Here is an 18,382-nt window from a genome sequence, read left to right as displayed (position 1 = left end):
TACATAAATAATGTCAAATCTATCTCGAAAATAAAATAAAAAATAAAATACAAAAAAAAAGAACATGTGTTAACTTTGGTATTTCGTTTGAGTTTCATTTGCATTTTGTATTACTTTTTATTTTATTTGCCATTTCATTTTTTATTATTCGCATTTATTTCTTTCACTTTGGCCCTTTGTTGTTCGATGCGCTTTGCGTTGCCTTCGACTGGCCAACGGAAATTTGCATAATTAAATTATTTAATGTGGTTTGCCAATTTAGCCCATCAAAGATTCAAGCTGCGAAGTTGCCAGAAACCTTCGCGAGACACCTGCCCGACTAGCACATACCCTGTACCTACCAAAAGTACGTCATGGCATGCAAAATACCATAAAAAACTCAGCAAACTATATACGAAATGCATATGCATATACTATGACTGTCAGCTCGTGGCGTTGATCGACTCAGACATACCCTATAGCGCACATAAAAGCTTGATTGAAAAATAACAAACAAAACATAGTTCAACCAAGTGTCTTATATTCAAGTACATAGTTTATGACAATAAATCCTAGAGGTTGATCGACTCAAACATACCCTATAATCAACATAAAAGAACTACAAGCAACTCTCTAGGGCTAGGCGGCAGCTAGTTACATTTGATTCTCAAGCTGAGCCACTGCATGCTTACGATTTGTATCAGCATCATCAGCTCCATGGCAAAGTCGACTGACTGAGCATAGCTAAGCAGCAGTTGAGTCAGAGCTAAGCTGTTTTCCGTCACATAATCCTGAGGGCTCTAAGACTGCAGAGCCGCAAGAGTCAAGTGAATCCAGGCATATTTCGATACTGAAGAATTGAAACAATATCACGTATACGCAGTGCATGGAAACCTAATATCAAGTATACGCACAGCTAAGCACATCAGCTCTTACAGATTTCAGCACAGGGTATACACTAGTCGCAAGCGCCCGCTGCCACACTGCTTCTATCTCCGATCTCATTTAGCTGTAAGTTGTGCGAAAATAAAACTGGTTCAGCAAAGCTCAAAACATCAAGAAATTTGCACAGCTTTCGGCAGCCGCAGAGCAGATCAACTCCGATCGGCAGACCGCAGAGTGTCAGCTAATGGGCATTGGACATGGCTGAATGCCGACGACCCCCGGCAATATACACACAATACAATGGCGCTTGGACCTGCTGCTGCTGCAAGCGGTTTCAGGCGAGGCGTGATTAATTGCGCTGCTGATTGAAGCCACATTTGAAGCCATGGGACAGCAGCGACAACCTTACGATACATCGAACGTCTCCAGGGGCAGCTCAGTCAGTCGCACTGGACTTTCGAGTATGCAAATTGCATATTTTCCACTGTGCAGCAGCCTCGCATTTGTTTTATTGTTAACTTTGTCACTTGGAGTATGTAAAAGTTGATGGAAACTGTGGGTTAGAGACATTTATTGGCCAGCTATTTGAGTATTTGCCACTCTGTTGCCCCTCGCTCGACTGGGCTCAAATTCCATTTTTATTTTCTTTCACGTTTGATTGTTTCACTTCTCACGGCCAGCCTTTGACCTGTTCCTGAATTTCTTTTCTTTTGCACACAAAATGCCATTTTTATATCGAGCTCCACTCATTCAGAATGTCGCAATGAAAAGCTAAAACAACTGTTTAGTCATGTGAAAGTATGTCAAAAAGCAGAAGAAGAAGAGCAGAGGGAAGAAGCAGAAGGGGAAAACATATAAATAAATATGTAGAAATTCTTTCGCTTGCAAACTGAACCAATTTGAATATTCAAGTCGACAATGCTTGCCCAGCAGTTACAGGGTAGCTCAGCTCAGCCAAGAAATTTTTATTTATTAAATTCAATTTTTATATATTCAATTAGTATTCAAATATTTATTTATTAAAGAAAAAGGAGAAATAAAATATTTAAAAAAATATTTTCTTAATTATTTATATATAAATATAATTATTACTCAATTAAAGAATATTTTCTAATAAAATTGCAATATTCATAGATTGTTTGATATTTGATATTTGACATCAACTTCTTCAATTCAATGCTGGCTCATGTTGCATGTTCCATAAACTCACATGTGAAATTGTGTTTTACACTGTCCTTAAGTAGACCGACATGTATCAGTTGACAATATCTAATTGACAGTAACACTGATTCAATAGACACTCAGAAAGAGGCCAGCAAGTTGCCTGACTTTTGCAGGCTTCGCTAGCAATAACTGATTCATCATGATGGGCTTCCCACTGTTGCTGAGCTGAGAACCAACACAGTTGAAAAGGGAGTCAAAAAGGAGTCAAAATGAGAGTCGAAGTGAGTCACAGTGCACTAAAATGACTCAATAGAAGTCTAAGTAAATGAATCAAAGGCAGTCAATATAGATTCATAGTGAGCTAATGGGAGTCAGATAGAGCAAAGGTGAGTCACAATGTGTCAAAGTCAATCAAAAGGGAGTCAAAGGTACTCACAGTGAGTCAAAGCGAATTAAAGTGTGCTAAAAATCAATGAAGAGGAGTCAAAGTGAGGCAAAGTAGAACAAAATAATTCTAAAATTAGTCAGAGACAAAATTGAATCATAGTGATTCAAAGCGAATCAGAATGAATGAGTCAAAAGTGAATTCAACTGAGTCAAAGCGAGGCAAATGTGAGTCAAAGTGAGTCACAGTCAGTCAAAAATGAATCAAAATGTGTTTAAGGGAGTCAAAAGTGCATTTGCATTGAAAGGAATTAGAATGAGTTAAAGCTAGTCACACTGAATCACAGTCAATCAAAGTGAGTCAAAACGAAGTCAATGGAGTAAAAGGGAAACCAACTGTGTGTGCGAGTAGTTTTTATATGCACACACAGTTATTGTGGCTATGCAAAAAAGGGGTGTGTGTGTGTGTGTGTTTTTATTGTAGACTAATAAAAATAATAACACTCAGTTGATATCCTTAACACACATAAGACGTGTTGAAACCGGCGCTTGGCCTGAAAGGTAGGTGTGTCTCTGATCGAGCCATCGCCGGCGAACAAACAGAGGCACTGACAGAGCAACACTCCATGTGGGTGTGCGTGTGTGCGTGTGTGTAAATGCATGTGTCTGCCTGTGCTCGCATATGCAGCTTATAAATGTTACAAATTTCGTTTAGCAAATAGCCAAGATTATAATATTCGGCTGTTGGCCATTAAAAGACACATTAATAATTTATGGGCTTGTCTATTTTGGGTCGTGAACTTGTTTCTGGGTTCAATGCAGCGCAGCTGATTGTTGTTGTTGTTGTTGTTGTTGTTGTTGTTGATGCTATCATTTCTCTTTGGATAGCAATTAACTTTTTCGTTCGCCAGCTTTGTTTGCTTAGCTCTGGATGGACGTATAAATAGCAGCCAACGAGCAGAGCATCAATATTAGTAACTGATTAAGCTTCCAGGCTTAACTTCGTCTAACAAGAGCTAAAGCTGAACCTAAGCAGAACCGACAACAAAATGAAGGTAAGACTCGCAGCTCCAAAGCCCAAGCATTTCGCCTTCAATTTCCCAATCCATTTGTGCCCAGGTGTTCGTTTGCCTGTTTCTGTGTGTGAGCCTAACCCAAGCCGGCTTCATCGGCGGTGGCTACTCCGGCGGCGGTGGCGGCGGTGGCGGCGGTGGCGGCGGTGGCTACTTCGGCGGCGGCGGCTACTCCGTCGGCGGTGGTGGCTTCTCTGGTGGTGCACCCACCATTGTTAAGGTCATCCACGAGGAAGAACATGGACATGGCGGTGGCTTCGATCACGGCCATGGCGGCGAGGTCAAAATTGTCAAGGTGATCCATGAGGAGGCACATGGCCATGTCCATGGTGGCTTCGATCATGGACATGTCCATGGTGGCTTCGATCATGGTGCCGGCGGCGAAGTCAAGGTCATCAAGGTCATTCAGGAAGGCGGCTTCAGTCACGGCATCGATCACGGTCACGGTCACGGTCACAGTCACGGCGGCGATGTGAACATCGTGAAGGTGATCCACGAAGGTGGCGGCGCCATTGAGCACGGCCATGGCGGACACTATGTAGCCGACCATGGACACCACGTCCAGGATGTGAAAGTTGTGACCGTGCTGGGCGAAGGCGGCTATGGCGGCGGCGAGGTTGGTGGTGCTGGCTGGTCTGCTGGCGGTGCCAATGGCTGGGACTAAGCGCAATAAGCCACAGCTACCCACTCATAGTCCCATTCCCACACACACACACACACACTCACACACACACACATACGCGCAGCCATGTGATCTGCCAGGCACTCGACTCGCTTGTTTCTGTTGTCCGAGTTGAGCAACGGCATTAGCCTTGTAGATGTTGTTACTATATCTTTAAGCTGGCACACATATCGTGTGCCGCCTGTTGTTTTTGTAGACAATATATTTTTTTTTCGTGTTAAATAGTTTATAAAATGTACAAAGCATCTTCAACTGTGTTGAACACAAAAAATACAAAGAAAAAAACACTTCAAATCATTATTCTTCGTGCGGCTGCCAGCGGGAGTCCCCGCGCCACATACGAACACATAGCAAAGAGCCGTGCCATGAGGTCGCGTACCCAATTTTCGCTGGCAATTAGGCACGGTAATGCTCCGATCTACCATTAGCTACGGCAATTGGCCGAACGTTAAGTCGATCATTAGCTGCACAGGTTGCACGGATCAACCCAGACCAAGATGTGCCCCCAGACACAACTTAATAGAAAATTGCAGAAAATTGAAAAAGGAAAAAAACCAAAACAAAACGAAGCAAAAGCAAAAACAAAAACAAAAGATCAAAAGATATTTTAACACCTTGAACAAAGCATTTCCCATCTCTATATGCATATATATATATCTCGCTTTGGGTATCAAATATTACACATGCATAACTAATAGGCCAACAAGCTGGTTTCTGGGTCGGAAGCTCTGACTTAAATAAGACCCATTAATATTTTTGCCATGAGGTGAAAGGCGTCTTCGCACAATCCGCAAATGGAGCGGCTTAATTTATGTATAGTCATAGCGATCATAGACCCAGAGACTGAGAGTGAGAGTGGGAGAGAGAGAGAGCGAGAGTAGATACCTTTATGGACATTAAGTAACTTTAATAAGCTTTGCGTTTCTTTTCGCACAGCCATAAGATTTTATATGAGCCACTCTACATTTCAGGCCACTGCTGATTACAGCTATATCAATCTATTCAGTGGGAAACTATGTGGCAGGCAGAGTGCGCGACTTGAAACTACCCTAGATAATCGTGGCTGCATTATATTGGTACAATAAATTAATATGAAATACGAATTGAAGTTGGCCAGAAGCAGCGGAGACTGAGAGTCTAAAGCGAGAGAGGGGGAGAAGGAGCGGAAAGAGTGCAAGCAAAAGCGAAAGTTGCCAAAGCAAAAGTCAACAAAAACTGAGCTCTAACTGTGCATATGAGAATCACATAGAGATGCAATATATTTCCCACTTAGATAAGCTGGCAAAACTGGCTGATACTTCTAGCTCAAGTTAACTCGATCAACATTAATGCATGAGAATCACATAGAAGGGCAATACACTAAATACAAACTAAAAACTGCTGCTTCCCGCTCAGCACTGCTGTAATAGGCCATGTTTTATATTTAAATTGAATATATGAATAAATGAGAATTACATAGAAAGGCCATACGCTTAAGGCATAAGTTAGCATAAACAACAAACTGCTGCTGCTAGTAGAACTCGCATATACTACGAAATCAGACACATATACTATTGCACACATGAGTCTATGAGTCACATGCTTAACGAACAGAAAAGCGAATGCTACGAGCTCAACTATGCGCGACTAAATGCCAACACTTGCACTTTTGAGAATCACATAGAAAGGCACACGACTCTGCTCGACACTCAGCTAAAAATACTTTCATCATTCGCATTTATCCACTTTCAGCTCACTCGAATAGGTATCGAAAATACACTCATTAATCAAAAACATTTGTCACTCTGCTTCCATCTTGGCACTGCGATGATGATATGCCAGAAAGTCAAGTTGACAGACGCCACGAGAGGATTACTTCGGCACGCTACATTTAGATAACATTTAGTCATAATGATGTCAAGTTGGATCAGTTGCTGGTGAGGGGATGCCCCCAGGCAGCCAGAGAGCGGCTCTACCTGAGGTCGTTAATTGAGCAATGGCTAAGGACCGTCGCAATTATACCATTGTCCAGTAGCTACGAGCGTCGACTGATATTTATAGCGTATCGATATCGATGGCTATGGTCGGCCCTGACAACGCTGTGCAGTGCTTCTTGGAGGGCTATTAAAAATCTTGTAACTGTTAACCAATACGCATGGGCATCGATAAACATTTGAAAACCAATGATAATAACATAATATATGAACGTATCGGATCTCTGAGTTGCATAATCCAACGTTAATTATAGCGAATGAAGAAATTATAATGAAGCCTTGTGCTTATGTACTTATGTATGAAAACGGGCAAAATGATGTAAATTGGAAACCTGTTTAGCGGCTTAGGCTGACCAGCTTGGGCTCATGGGCAGATGTCCGTACCGGCAGACGAACCCTCATCAAGCACTGAAGGCAGCAGCAGCCCTGAATTGGAGTTAAGTTAATACTAACTCGTAAATTCAACAAATTTCCAACGGCCAAAAAGTTTTGAAAACTTGGAAATGGTGAAGCTTCATGGGTTTTAATTTATTTCATTTACAGCTCAACATAATTGCTAGACCCGCCAGTTGGATGTCGTGACTGCGTGGGATTTGTGAACTTCCGCGAGCTCCGAAACAATGTTCAAGCAATTAACGTGGCTCGCAACACAGTTAAATTATATTTGCCATCTATCAAGTGTCGATCCGAAGGCTTAACAAATTAATAAGCCCCCTCGGCGCACTGCCTGCAAGATGACGAACCTCGAATATGCTCACATTAAATGTATAAAAAACCTGAGAGAAATAAACTTCAGTATATAGACTATGTGAACAAAATGATTGATAAAGTCAAATTATATATAATAGCACAAGATCTGCGGCTGGCGACTGGTCAGCCATGGCATGGACTGCATCGTGGGCACTTTGCTCAGGACAGAGACTACCTAAGAAGCTGGCCTAATCATAGACCATGAGTCATGAACTGTGTATAAATATTTTAATTATATATATATATATATACATGTATATATCTGCCTACTATGACTGACTATATACGGATAATAGATACATACAACTCTCCTTGGCAGTAGTCCCCATCATGCATACATCACTCTCTAGCTACAAGAAGTCCATTGATAATGATTTTTGCTTTGTAAGTTATTGAAAATGCTTGCCATAGGCAGAAGAAGGCGTGGCAGTTCACATAAGGCATACATATGCATAATCAGAATGCAGAATTCATTGAATAAAGCCAAGTTCATCTCACACTCTGAGGCTGCATATAAAAGCAGCAAAAGCAGGCAGATTGAAATGTTGAATATATTTATGTATTTATAAAAATATATAATATAATATGCATTACATTTATACATATATCATATATTTATCGAGGAAATACGCAACTCGAGCTTATCAGTTTCGTTCGATAACTCATTCGATTTGCTTGTTATCGATCATCTGACAGCGCTTTCTAGCTTGACTAACGTAAGAGCCATTGCAAGTCTGCTGTGTGGGCGGACTGCTCTAATAAATACAGAGACTTTAAAGACTTGGGCTCTGGCAAACGCACACATCTCATGTCATTGGCTCGGACTGATTTGATTAAGAAAGTCTGTCGAGAAGAAAACTTATTAAACAATTCAATTTTAATTAGGATTTTCTATACCATGGGAAAGCCCATAAGCGCGCTTGTGTGTGTGTATCTAGGTGTGTGTGTGTGTGTGTGTGTATGTATATGTGTGTATGTTCCGCTTGTTCTATTAAATCTAGAGAGAATCATCCAACGACTCGCAGAGCAGCGCTGCACTGGGTCAGGGTATCCGCTAGTCGGGCAGACTTTCGCCTAGAGCACTCTTACCTGTTTATCTTTGAAATTGACTTATAATAAGCAAAAAAAATGGCAAATGTTGCTCCAGACGCTTCATTAACATGTTACAATGCCCATTTTGTTGGCTCATCTCATGAAGGCGGCGTTTGATTCGAAGTGGGGTTCGGTCTTTCATGTTTGGAGTGCTAAAATGCGCCACTTATTCGCTGCTGTTTTGTTATGTTTGGTTAATGCTCTTTGTGCAAGCGTTTTGATGAATTGCATAACGAGCTAATAAAGAGAGCCAGCCGGACAGCTGAGCAGCGAAGGCGTTGTAGAGAGATTGCTTTGTAGTATTTGGTGCTTGATGGTTGTTTGATGGCATAATCCGAGCAGAGCAGAGCAGAGCAGAGCATCGCGTGGACAACCAATTAGAGTGTCATGCATTAGCATAGAGTTGGTTACCTGGCTGGCCAGCTGGGCTAGCTGGGCTAGCTGGGCTAGCTTGGGGCAGGGTCGAGCTGGTTTCGTGGCTTTGGGCTGTTGGGCTCACGACATTTGGCCATAAAAGCCAAAGCCAGTGCACTGCAACGGCACAGTTGAAGTTCAGCTCTCGTCGAAGTCGCATTTGCAATCCCAACTCCTAGCTCCAAGCAAGACACAGAGCCAACATGAAGGTGCGTCTCGACTCGTAACGGCTCAGCTCGAAATATCGTCGCCGGGATTAACGAAATTCTCGAGCTGAACTTTTTTTTTTTTAATTTTTTCAAATATTTTTGTTTTGTGCTGTGCAGTGAAAATGATTTGATTTGATTTGATTTGATTTGATTTATTGTGCCTGTTTCTCTTCCAAGGTATTCGTTTGTCTGCTCGCTGTGTGCAGCATGGCCCATGCGGGCTTCCTTGGCGGCGGCAGTGCCCTTAGCTCCGGTGGCGGTGGCGGCGGCGGCGGCTACGGCGGTGGCTACGGCGGTGGCCATGGCGGTGGCTATGGCGGTGGCGGTCATGGCGGTGGCTATGGCGGCGGCTATGGCGGTGGTCATGGAGGCGGCGGCGGCGGCGGTGTTAAAATCATCAAGGTCATCTCTGATGGTGGTGCCGGCGGCGGTGGCGGCTATGGCGGCGGCTATGGTGGCGGCTATGGCGGCGGCTACGGTGGCGGCCATGGCGGTGGCTTTGGAGGCGGCTATGGCGGCGGTGCCAGCACTGTTAAGATTGTCAAGGTCATCTCCGAAGGCGGTGCCGGCGGCGGTGGCGGCTATGGCGGCGGCTACGGCGGCGGCTATGGCGGCGGCCATGGTGGCGGCTTTGGAGGCGGCTATGGCGGTGGCTATGGAGGCGGTCATGGTGCCAGCTCCGGAACTGTTCAAATCGTCAAGGTCATCTCCGATGCAGGCGGCATCAGCGGCGGCGGCGGCGGCGGTGGTGGCTGGGCACCTCAAGGTGGCTGGGCCTCCAGTGGCTGGTAAACAACGATCCACAATCCGCGTACTCGAGATACCTTCGTGCCTGGGCCTCTGTGACACGTGTGCTGTATTCATTTGGGAGCGTGTGCAGCAGCCCTTTCACACCTTTGTTTTGCATTAATTTTGTTGACCACTCGAATTGTAAATACTCATTACATTAAAGCAAATAATACAACCGAAAACAGAAGAGAAAAACCAAAAATGTTTGCTTAATTCGCGCCATTAATTATGCGCGCCAGGCCAGGTCGAGGCGCGACCAGAAAGTCATTTCCGCCGGCGACAATCTCAGCGGAACTTGTTAACACTGCACAGCATGACTCGTGCCTTGATGCTACGCTGAGTTATATTGTGGAATAACACATGTGTCCATGTCACTGAAGTCGCTGTTGCTCACAGTCCAGCTTAGAGAGAGAGAGAGAGAGAGAGAGAGAGGGGGGTAGGGAGGGAGGCAGACATTGATAGAAAGAGAGTCTGTGCGAGAGATAGAGATACAGAGAAGTACAGGGTATGCATGTAGTGTAAATACCCCATTTGGCTCAGCTCAGTAAAGTGCTTGGCTTTGACTTGGATATCCTAAGGCAGCAGCTCGTAGCTGCCTGATTGCACTTGGTAGAAGTATCTCCTGCATTTGTCCACTTCATTGAATGCACACTGTGAGGCAACAAAGCAGAATAGATACAAACTACATACGCTTTGTGTGGCAACTATTGCCTAAGAATTGTAAAGATGAAAATGAAATTTTCGCATAGCTCAAGGTAATAGAGGGTCGACGGCAACAGCTGCACACGAAAGGAAAAACGAACTGGCGCTGTCTGACCTATCTGGCTAATGAAAATGAAATCTGTGGAAAATTTCAGACGAAGAGATGGCCATCTTCAATAAGATGAACAAATATGTACCGTGGCCAAGGGCAGACAACGTTTGCAGCTGCAGCATTTCAATTAACGCCCCCACCGCCCGCTCCAGCCACGCACTGCACCTGTGCAGCCTGTCGCCTCTGTCGACGCGCCGTCACAGCTTTGCTGAGCGCTGTGTCAATGGTGAAGCGCAAGAGCTTCAGCACACAAAGCTGCACCGAGGTCTGATTGGCCCAGTGAGCAGAGTTAAGTTCAGCACAGAATGGGTATCGAGTCGGAAGTTCGGCTCGTCTGGACGCGTGAGTGCTGTTTTGGCACACGTCAAAGTCAGAGAGTCAAAAAGCAGGAGTGCAGCTGTTCCCGTTACAGTTAAAGCTATTCAATTAAACTTTTCAAACGCACCTCAAGCTCAGCTGCGGCCATCACAAGAATCAAGAATTGCAATCTCCATGAACGACTTCCTTATGAGCACTTCAAGTGCAAGAGCAGATAAAAAGCGAGCTCCGCTGAGGCCAGCGGCAGCAGCAAAGATGAACACAAATAACCAGATAAAACGAATGAGCGACAAAGAGAGAGCGAGGAATGAGAGCCAGCTTAATGGAGTGTTCTAAATAAATTTGTTTAGCTGGCCAGCACAGCTGAAACATCAAAGCATGATAGCCACTAGGGATTGCTGCAGTTCATGAGATGCGCATAGAGGGGCACTGCTTCAGAGTGCATCTTTCGCATCTTACTTATTGGCGGCAGTGCAGGAAAAGAATTCAATTTCATCTACACACATAAGTGCCTAGGTGCAGCTATGTATGTATGCATATTCGTACATACGCACAAGAATCGATGTACATGCATACAGCTGTGTTCTGCAGAATAATAGTGCCGTACGACACAAGACCCCATCAATGGGTACTTTTTCAGTGCAAGAATGTTGGCTGTTCATTAAAATAGTAGTGCCTTTTCCTTACTACTATTTTCATGAAGAACTAAGCTCTGTTGATTTATCTTACTCAAGTGCATATATAGGGGCATATGTTCATCTGAATATTCGTTTCAAATTGCATGCAAATATTGTGTTCATCACCAACAATTTTATTGCTCTCGCACTATTATATTTATGAACAAGGCTAGATAGTTACATACGCAGGAAGTACACAAGCTGCTCTAGGAGAGTTTACATCAGCAACAGTTGCCTCAAGTCAAATGAAGCGATTTCTTATATGAGTCCATCCAGAGCTCAGTTGAGCTCAGCTCAGACATGGCAAAGTGTGACTGAGGCAAGATGAGACAGTTGAATGGCAAGTCATTGAGTCATAAGACTGCAATCTTTAGATACCTGTCATTTAGTCAGACTGCGACCTAAATTAAATGAAAACTATGCTGAGTAGCAAGGGACGAGCGAGGGGTGCGAGGGGTGCAAGGCGCGCGCAACAGCTGGTGGCAAATTTATTACGTATACGTTGAAGAGCAGCTAGGGTAAGTAGAACAGGCAGCAGTGCAGCGAGCTGTTGTTACTGCCTTTCTTTAATAACTCAGCTGTGATTTGTATAGCGGCGCGAACAACAGATGTGCCAATGACACGATGTGAAGCCATTGTCCAAGCCACTGCCGTTGCCTATAAATAGTTGCGTCGCAGCTGTGGGCTGCGCATGGCGCTGCGACTCCATTCGATTGCCGATGACGCGTGGGCGCAGTTTCGTGGCCTTGCTGCAGTTGCTCTTGCTGGGCGTCCGATTGGGTAGCGCTCAGAACTATTGTAATCCCGCACTTTGTCCGGCCGGACTGCGCCATGTCGTCTGCGGCAATAGCGGTGTAAGTAGATGAAAAGCCTGCAAAATGCCAAATGGAAAACGGGAAATGAAATAAGAAAATTAATTATTTGCGCTTGTTAGCAATTTGCGAGCGGCTGTCGGGGCGAGTTCGTCCCACTCGATGCGCACATTCCGCTCATCCTGAAGGAGCACAACGATCGACGCAATCTGTTGGCAGGCGGCGGACTGAGCGGCTTCCCCAGCGCCCTCCACATGGCGACCATGTCGTGGGACTCGACGCTCGCCCAGGTGGCCGCCTACAACACGCTGCAATGCCGCATGGCCCACGACGAGTGCCGCAACACGAACACCTATCGCTACTCCGGCCAGAATCTGAGCATTCTCTTCACGCTCAACATTGATACGGCCACGTTTCTGCGTCAGCGCATCGCTGCTTGGTTCGAGGAATATCATGATGCCACCAGCGCCGATGTGGAAGTCTATGTGCCGCGTGGCGGACCGTGCGTATGCCTATTGAATGTCGTAGCTTAGCTTGATTGGTTAACTCTGATTCCATGTGTGTGTCATCCGCAGTGCCATCGGCCACTTCACGACCATGGTGAATGAGCGCAACAATCGTGTTGGCTGTGCCGTTGCCCGCTTTACGGACGCAAATGGCTTGGGCAACACGCTCCTCGCCTGCAACTATGCGGTAACAAATGTGCAGAACAATCCGATCTATCGGGCCGGACCACCAGCCTCTGAGTGCATCAAAGGACGCAATCCCAGCTACACCAATCTCTGTGCGGAAAGTGAGGAATATAGCTACAATACGTGGGCCAGTCGATAAGGATATCATTTCATTTTCAATTCAACTCAATTTCTCCTCCACTAACAATATTTACCTACTTTTCTAAGCCCAACTGTCCCAAGTAGGGGAAAGCCATTAGTGTAAAGGAAATTCCAAACTTTATTTACTGGGATTATTATTATCCATTAATTTCCCTTTTTCAAACTTGGGAGCTGTGAGGACACGCTAAGTCACAATGGCGAAGTATTTTGCATTTACTGGCTTAGCGGGAAATTTAAATCTTTTTTAACTTTAAGCCCAAGCTTGCAGTGCGAGCTATACAAATTTCCGATGGCATATGCAATATCGTAAAAGCGCAACGTTCTCAATTGTCTGTTGATTTTCCCTTTAAACAAAACTTGTACTATAAACATAAGTGTCAGCTCCAGTTGGTTTATGACTTGGCTAAAAAGTACCACAATTTCCTATGGCATATGCAATACCGTAAAAGCGCATCGTTCCAAACTATCCGTTGATTTGCCCTTTAGAAAAAACTTGCATTATATGCTAAAGTTGGTTTATGACTTGGTTTAAAAAGTACCAAAATTTCCTATGGCCTATGCAATATCGTAAAAGCACATCGTTCCCAATTATCCGTTGATTTTCCCTTTAGAAAAAACTTGCACATGCTAAAGTTGGTTTATGACTTGGTTTAAAAATAAAAAAGTTTGTTTTATATATAATATCGTAAAAGCACATCGTTCTCAACTATCCATTTTTTTCTTCATAAAGACTTGTTCTATTAACAAAAGCGTCAGATCCAGTTGGCTTATGACTTGGAAATTTACCATTGTTCAGTGGCGTTTTTTGATAACGTAAGCATGTACTCGCAAAACGTACCAATATTATCCGTTGGCAAGCTCAATGAGTTAATATATACATTTGTGTCTTAGTTTGAAAATAAAAGAATGCTTTATAGTACATTTATATCGTAAATGTGTGTCCTCGGTAAGCATGCACCTTTATTATCCGTATTAACGGATACCTTGTGACATTTACTTTGACTGAACAACATAATTTTTCATTGGGAAATTTACAAATGCCGCTCGGCGTATATATCGTTAAGTGTAGTATCAGAATTTTATATAAAAATAATAAAACCTGATATGTATAATAATGAAACGTGTTTTGAATTCAGAAGCAGCAACTTATTTGGGTTTTGTTTTCGGCTAAAGATGGGTTTGTGTCCACACTTGAAGGCCCAGTGTGCATCACATTTTGTAATATCGTAAATTCGTTGCTGCGTTGTTGTAAACCTAAAAGCTAATGTCCGGACTTTGACCCTTTTGATTCGACAATGCGAATTATGATGGGTATATCTTCAATTTTGGTGGTATTTGAGGTCGAGTGGGTGAACTGCTCGACACAATCGCTCTTGAATTGGGCCCATTTGCGTGTCTTGATGAAGTCGTCGAAGAGCTTCAACCTCGAGGGTATCCAGCGATCCAGATAGAAGCGCATGCGCTGCCAAATGTGTCCCGGATTCTGCTCCTCCTCCATGAGCCAATAGCGTGGAATGAGCAGACACTGGACTGTCGTTCGGGCCATGACCACGCGATGATCGCACTTCTCGCCCACGCCGAAAAGTCCGCCGAACGTCATCGAACCAACGTCCACGAAGTGTGTGGCATAGTTATCTTCAGTCTGTTGGGGCAGGCAAGGGTCAGACGTGAAGGACATGTCTAAGCTTATGTAATATTTACTTTTGGTTTCCTCGATTTTTCCGATGCGCTCGAGCTGTGGGCTGGTGAACATGCTGAGACTATCTCGGAGTCCTCGTGCTCCGCTTCCAAGCTGATCATCTTGCTAGATTTGCTAGATTTGCTAGCCTTGCTAATTCGACTCACGTGACTCGATTGACGAATGCCCAACGGCAGACTGGCCTCCCGTCGAAACGATGGGCCCACGGTGCCATAGTTAAGCTCACTTTCCGACGAATAGAAATCTTCGTAGTCCTCGCCAGGGGTATCATCATACACATTGACCCATTTCTCCTCCACCAGCGATCTGTGATGATGCAATTGACGATGGGTAAGTCGCGTCGACGAGTCCTCGACTGGGGCCGTCTTCTGATTCAACAGCTTGCAATACGCCTCGATCTTGGCAAACTCCGCCTTTCGCTTCTGCAGGCGAGAGGCCAAGGGAAGATTAGCTTATGTCACCAAATGCCCTTACGAGCTCAGCAGCTAGCCCTACCGCTTTCTTCTTGTTGTGACCGGCTTCGTCCAGCGAAGAGCTCGAGCGCAGCAGCTCCCTCACATCTAATGGCTCTGCCTTATCGTCATCTACCTCGTTGTCCGAGTCTTCCTCTACCACGGGAGACAGCTCATAGTGCGCCTCCCCCTTTTCCGTAGTCACCTAAATGCAAACAGTCACAGAGGGAGCGGAAGAGAGTGACATACCCCTGATACGTACCAACATATGCAGGCATTGCAATAGAACGCACTCCCCGCTCAGCACAAAGTACACGTGTTGTATGTTGTCCGAGCTCTCCGGATAAATTGTGCTCAGTGGATCATATTGTTTTAGCAAGCCAAATTTACAGGCGCTCACAATCTAGAGGCGTAAGTGGGGAAGCGGATAGAAATCGAAATGAATAGAAAGCAGATTGGGGTACAGCTGGGGGCTAAGCTGAGGGTTCGGCTTGAAATTCAGATCATTCAAATTGAGGTTCCGATGGAGGCGCAGTTAAGAACTCAGCTTAGGTTTCGGCTGTACGCTCAACTAGCGATTGGGATTCAGATTGGTATCTGCCTGATTCTGATGATCTTATAGTTCTAAAGGCTATATCAGTTTTTGGGCTCGTTCATAAAGGGAAATGAGTATATTGGCTGGATGCAATGTCCACAGGAGTGCAAACCTTTTCGTCACTAATAAAGCTAGACTCTTGAGATGTTTCTATGATAACCTTAAGATTATTCCGCTGGCTCTAGTCTTACTGATTTAACAGAAACGTTAGCTCAGAACCAAGAGACTTGAAATTTGTAAGGTTTACACTGAGAGACCTTTAAACAATCTATGTCCATTGCGGGAAGATGGATCTTTAAATACAGCTGGCTTTGAGCCGGCAACGCTCTTGCTTGTTGGCCTCTACCTATGAATTATAGGGTAAATGCTTGTATAGCCTTTAGGACTTACCTGCGAGTCGTTCATGAATTTCAGATAGCTAAGCGAGGCAATCGCTTTCTTCTTCTCAATCCAAACTTTTTTTACATATGGCTTGAGCAAAGCCTTAAAATCAAAATCGTCTAATACCAGAATTTCACAGTTAGCTGAAGGGGAAAACATGCTGGCATTAACAATTTTCCATTTTGGGCTTAGGTATTTGTTCATGATTTACTTGTAGCCTTATATGTATTCATTCTCAAATCCTCCTCCAGCAGCTCAATTTCTCCGATCCAATCGCCGGGTCCAAAAAATGCCTCAGGCTTGGACTCCAGCTTACGTGTTAACTGCCAATGAAAAAGAATTATATATATCGGTTTATACATATATATACATAAATATTACCTTATTCAATACTAGCTTAGACATCTCGACTTCGCCGCTAACAACAAAATAAACACAGGTGGGCACATCGCCCTCCTTCATTAAGGTGCGACCCGAACTAACGACCATAAAGTGAAGATAAGGCACCAAACGAGCTCGGATTTTCTTCAGGTATTTCATCAGTATTTATATATCAGTTATGTATTTATATATATATATAAATATGTGTGTGTGTAAACTTGGATATCTTACCGGTGGCACCTGTGTAAAACAGCCTAAGCCAGCGACAATAGTACAAAGTTTCTTTCTTTCTGCTATGGAGCGAGTGCTATGCAAAGTGGCCAAGAGACCTTTTTGCTGCAATATAAAAGGAGTACAGGATAGAAGAATATATAGAGTATATATAGTAGTTAGAGTATATAGAGTATATAGAGTATATAGAGTATATAGAGTATATAGAGTATATAGAGTATATAGAGTATATAGAGTATACAGAGTATACAGAGTATACAGAGTATATAGAGTATATAGAGTATATAGAGTATATAGAGTATATAGAGTATATAGAGTATATAAAGTATATAGAGTATACAGAGTATACAGAGTATACAGAGTATACAGAGTATAAAGAGTATACAGAGTATACAGAGTATACAGAGTATACAGAGTATACAGAGTATACAGAGTATACAGAGTATACAGAGTATACAGAGTATACAGAGTATACAGAGTATACAGAGTATACTATACAGAGTATACAGAGTATACAGAGTATACAGAGTATACAGAGTATACAGAGTATACAGAGTATACAGAGTATACAGAGTATACAGAGTATACAGAGTATACAGAGTATCAGAGTATTCAGAGTATACAGAGTATACAGAGTATACAGAGTATACAGAGTATACAGAGTATACAGAGTATACAGAGTATACAGAGTATACAGAGTATACAGAGTATACAGAGTATACAGAGTATTCAGAGTATTCAGAGTATACAGAGTATACAGAGTATACAGAGTATACAGAGTATACAGAGTATACAGAGTATACAGAGTATACAGAGTATACAGAGTATACAGAGTATACAGAGTATACAGAGTATACAGAGTATACAGAGTATACAGAGTATACAGAGTATACAGAGTATACAGAGTATACAGAGTATACAGAGTATTCAGAGTATTCAGAGTATACAGAGTATACAGAGTACATACGGGCACATATATTATGTGTGCGTATGTCGCTCGCTTACCGCCATTGTTAATATGCCCGTCTTGTGCTTCTTGCGCACCAGCATCGCCACATTCTTTTTCACATTCAAGGTAATGTTTTGATCGTCCGACTCCATAACCCATTGATGATTGGCGTAAGCGACTCGAACCACCCGTTTGAAGCGCAATTTGGCAAGCTTCCTCCGCAGTGCGTCGTCAAATTCCTTATTGCGCTTATGCATTGTGGACGACCTTGATAGATTTCAATTCAAAATATATATATATTTTCTCTGCTTTATTATGTTGTGTTTTTGTATTTTTTATCATATAGACTGCAACATTCGCTGAGACTATATATATTAATAAGGGTAGACAGATTAACAGGCACTACTAAGTTTTTTAAATTTCGTTCTGTTTCAGCTTAGCTGTCATAAATATTGGGTATGAGTTAAGTGTCAAGTTTCAAGCGTAAGAGTTACCTTAAGGCGAATAACTACAAAAAATTGAATCTTTCTAAAAAGTCCTCGCACTGAGGAATATACTAAATCCTCGACATTCTTGCTTTCCCCTAACTGAATCGAATTTGGAGTGCAAATCGAATGCTCGCCGACGAGTGAATGAATGAGAAAGGAGTAAGCGCTGATTGAGTGCTTATGATAGGGTATGGAGTGAATGCTCAATTTACTCCTCAAGCTGCACAAAGCTCGGGACAAGCTTTGGGACACTATTGGGACATAGTCCCCTCGCTGAAGTGGTGAAATGGTGAGTTAGCAGCCATCGTGGTGCACAGAGAGAGATTTGAGTGAATGCCATCGAGTGGCATCAGATGGG

The 18,382-nt window shown here is 43.4% G+C and overlaps 3 protein-coding genes and 1 long non-coding RNA gene across 4 annotated transcripts; 2 read left to right on the top strand and 2 right to left on the bottom strand.

Annotated features, from left to right (window-relative positions):
- Positions 1–3,461: 3,461 nt before the first annotated feature.
- On the top strand, positions 3,462–9,232 carry LOC111592725 (glycine-rich cell wall structural protein 1.8-like; the record flags this gene model as incomplete). Its single annotated transcript, XM_030223478.1, has 4 exons — positions 3,462–3,467; positions 3,532–3,705; positions 3,781–4,101; positions 8,783–9,232. Coding segments are annotated over exons 1-4 (951 nt in total), but the record flags the coding sequence as incomplete, so codon positions are not given.
- On the bottom strand, positions 7,569–8,687 carry LOC111592721. The gene is made up of 3 exons (XR_002750981.2): positions 8,394–8,687; positions 7,980–8,244; positions 7,569–7,733 (listed from the first exon to the last, which is right to left on the bottom strand). It is a non-coding gene; the product is annotated as an uncharacterized LOC111592721 (long non-coding RNA).
- Positions 9,233–11,892: 2,660 nt separating the features above from the next.
- Positions 11,893–12,920, top strand: LOC111592722 (scoloptoxin SSD976). Its single transcript, XM_023305110.1, has 3 exons — positions 11,893–12,057; positions 12,138–12,517; positions 12,591–12,920. The coding sequence occupies exons 1-3, from the start codon at positions 11,923–11,925 to the stop codon at positions 12,844–12,846; spliced, it is 771 nt and encodes a 256-aa protein (XP_023160878.1). The 5' UTR covers positions 11,893–11,922; the 3' UTR covers positions 12,847–12,920.
- Positions 12,921–13,764: 844 nt separating this feature from the next.
- LOC111592714 lies at positions 13,765–17,902 on the bottom strand. Its single transcript, XM_023305101.2, has 9 exons — positions 17,593–17,902; positions 16,588–16,692; positions 16,357–16,500; positions 16,187–16,298; positions 15,985–16,118; positions 15,262–15,402; positions 15,043–15,204; positions 14,550–14,969; positions 13,765–14,490 (listed from the first exon to the last, which is right to left on the bottom strand). Exons 1-9 carry the CDS (start codon positions 17,791–17,793, stop codon positions 14,110–14,112), a joined length of 1,800 nt encoding a protein of 599 aa, XP_023160869.1. The 5' UTR covers positions 17,794–17,902; the 3' UTR covers positions 13,765–14,109.
- Between the last annotated feature and the right edge of the window lie 480 nt (positions 17,903–18,382).

This window comes from Drosophila hydei, unplaced genomic scaffold, assembly GCF_003285905.1.
Source record: "Drosophila hydei strain 15085-1641.00,03,60 unplaced genomic scaffold, DhydRS2 tig00000215-arrow-arrow-pilon, whole genome shotgun sequence".
NCBI classification, from domain to species: Eukaryota; Metazoa; Arthropoda; class Insecta; order Diptera; family Drosophilidae; genus Drosophila; species Drosophila hydei.
Note: the sequence above shows the minus strand (reverse complement) of the source record. Positions and strands in the feature narration are given on the sequence as shown.